At 31.5% G+C, this 987-nt stretch overlaps 1 protein-coding gene across 1 annotated transcript in view; it reads right to left on the bottom strand.

The window, feature by feature from the left end:
• Positions 1–306: 306 nt before the first annotated feature.
• Positions 307–987, bottom strand: part of AKT3 (v-akt murine thymoma viral oncogene homolog 3) — a gene marked incomplete at its 3' end in the record, with an annotated part of 202716 nt that continues 202035 nt past the window's right edge. The window contains exon 8 of the mRNA XM_008572488.1: positions 307–375. Within this exon, the coding sequence (XP_008570710.1) occupies positions 307–375 (69 nt within the window). The remainder of the gene's footprint in view (positions 376–987) is intronic.

The following is a 987-nucleotide window of genomic DNA, read 5'->3' as shown; positions in this document are numbered from 1 at the left end:
TCATTGTATATTGACAAAATAAAAATTTAACGAAAAAAAAAATCACACTTGTATTAAAACTTTTTACATTTGAAAACAAAGGTAAAGGGAAAATATGATTATGCCTTCCAATATATAAAGTTATATAAAAACAATCGTTACATTTCATTAGAAATTATTTAGCTCCATCCACTCAATAGTAGAAAGAGCTATACGAATCCCTACCAAGAAGTAAAGAACTGCTGTATTATAACTTGTGTTTTAAATAATAATTTTTAAATAATGAAAATACTATCATGCAAATGCTGGATTTACTTCTTCACTCACCTCTCCCCCATTAACATATTCCATCACAAAACACAAACGGTCTTTTGTCTGGAAGGAATATTTCAAGGACTTGAAATGAAAAAGAAAAAATGTTATATTACAATCCTATATTCTTATACGTATAATGGTACCAAAAATAGAACATTCAGAAATAGTAAGTACAACTGATGAACTGTTATCGTTCCTGAAGAACCTATCTACTCCTTAAGAGTTCTTAAGTAAATGTTTATGAAAAACATAAATAAAATTTTAATTAGCTCAGCAACAGGTATTGTAAGGGGAGAAATTAAAATTGAAATTTTAAGTAAAAGTAAACCTTGTATTTGAGATGAGCACTTCTCAAACTGCTGTGCCATCTATTTGAAACTGTGTTGGTCCTCAAAGCTTTCCATCCATTTGACATCCAAGCATGCCTACAAACTACTCTAACAAAAGTTCCTTTTGAATGCAGTTCCAGTTGTTACACTCAAGTTTCTAATACATTTTCAACATCACTTTTTGCATACCGGGTGCATAAACATGACCCAACCCAAAAGAGTCGGTCCATGTAATTATACAGGTAATAAAAGAAAATCAAAATTCGATCCATTATACTGAACAATACACAAAAATGTAACAAGCAAGTCTAAGTGTCTATTGATGCCTCTGAAAATGTCTACTCTAGGGCCGGCCCGGTGGCGC

Source organism: Galeopterus variegatus, unplaced genomic scaffold, assembly GCF_000696425.1.
Source record: "Galeopterus variegatus unplaced genomic scaffold, G_variegatus-3.0.2 Scaffold792, whole genome shotgun sequence".
Lineage (NCBI taxonomy): Eukaryota > Metazoa > Chordata > Mammalia > Dermoptera > Cynocephalidae > Galeopterus > Galeopterus variegatus.
Note: the sequence above shows the minus strand (reverse complement) of the source record. Positions and strands in the feature narration are given on the sequence as shown.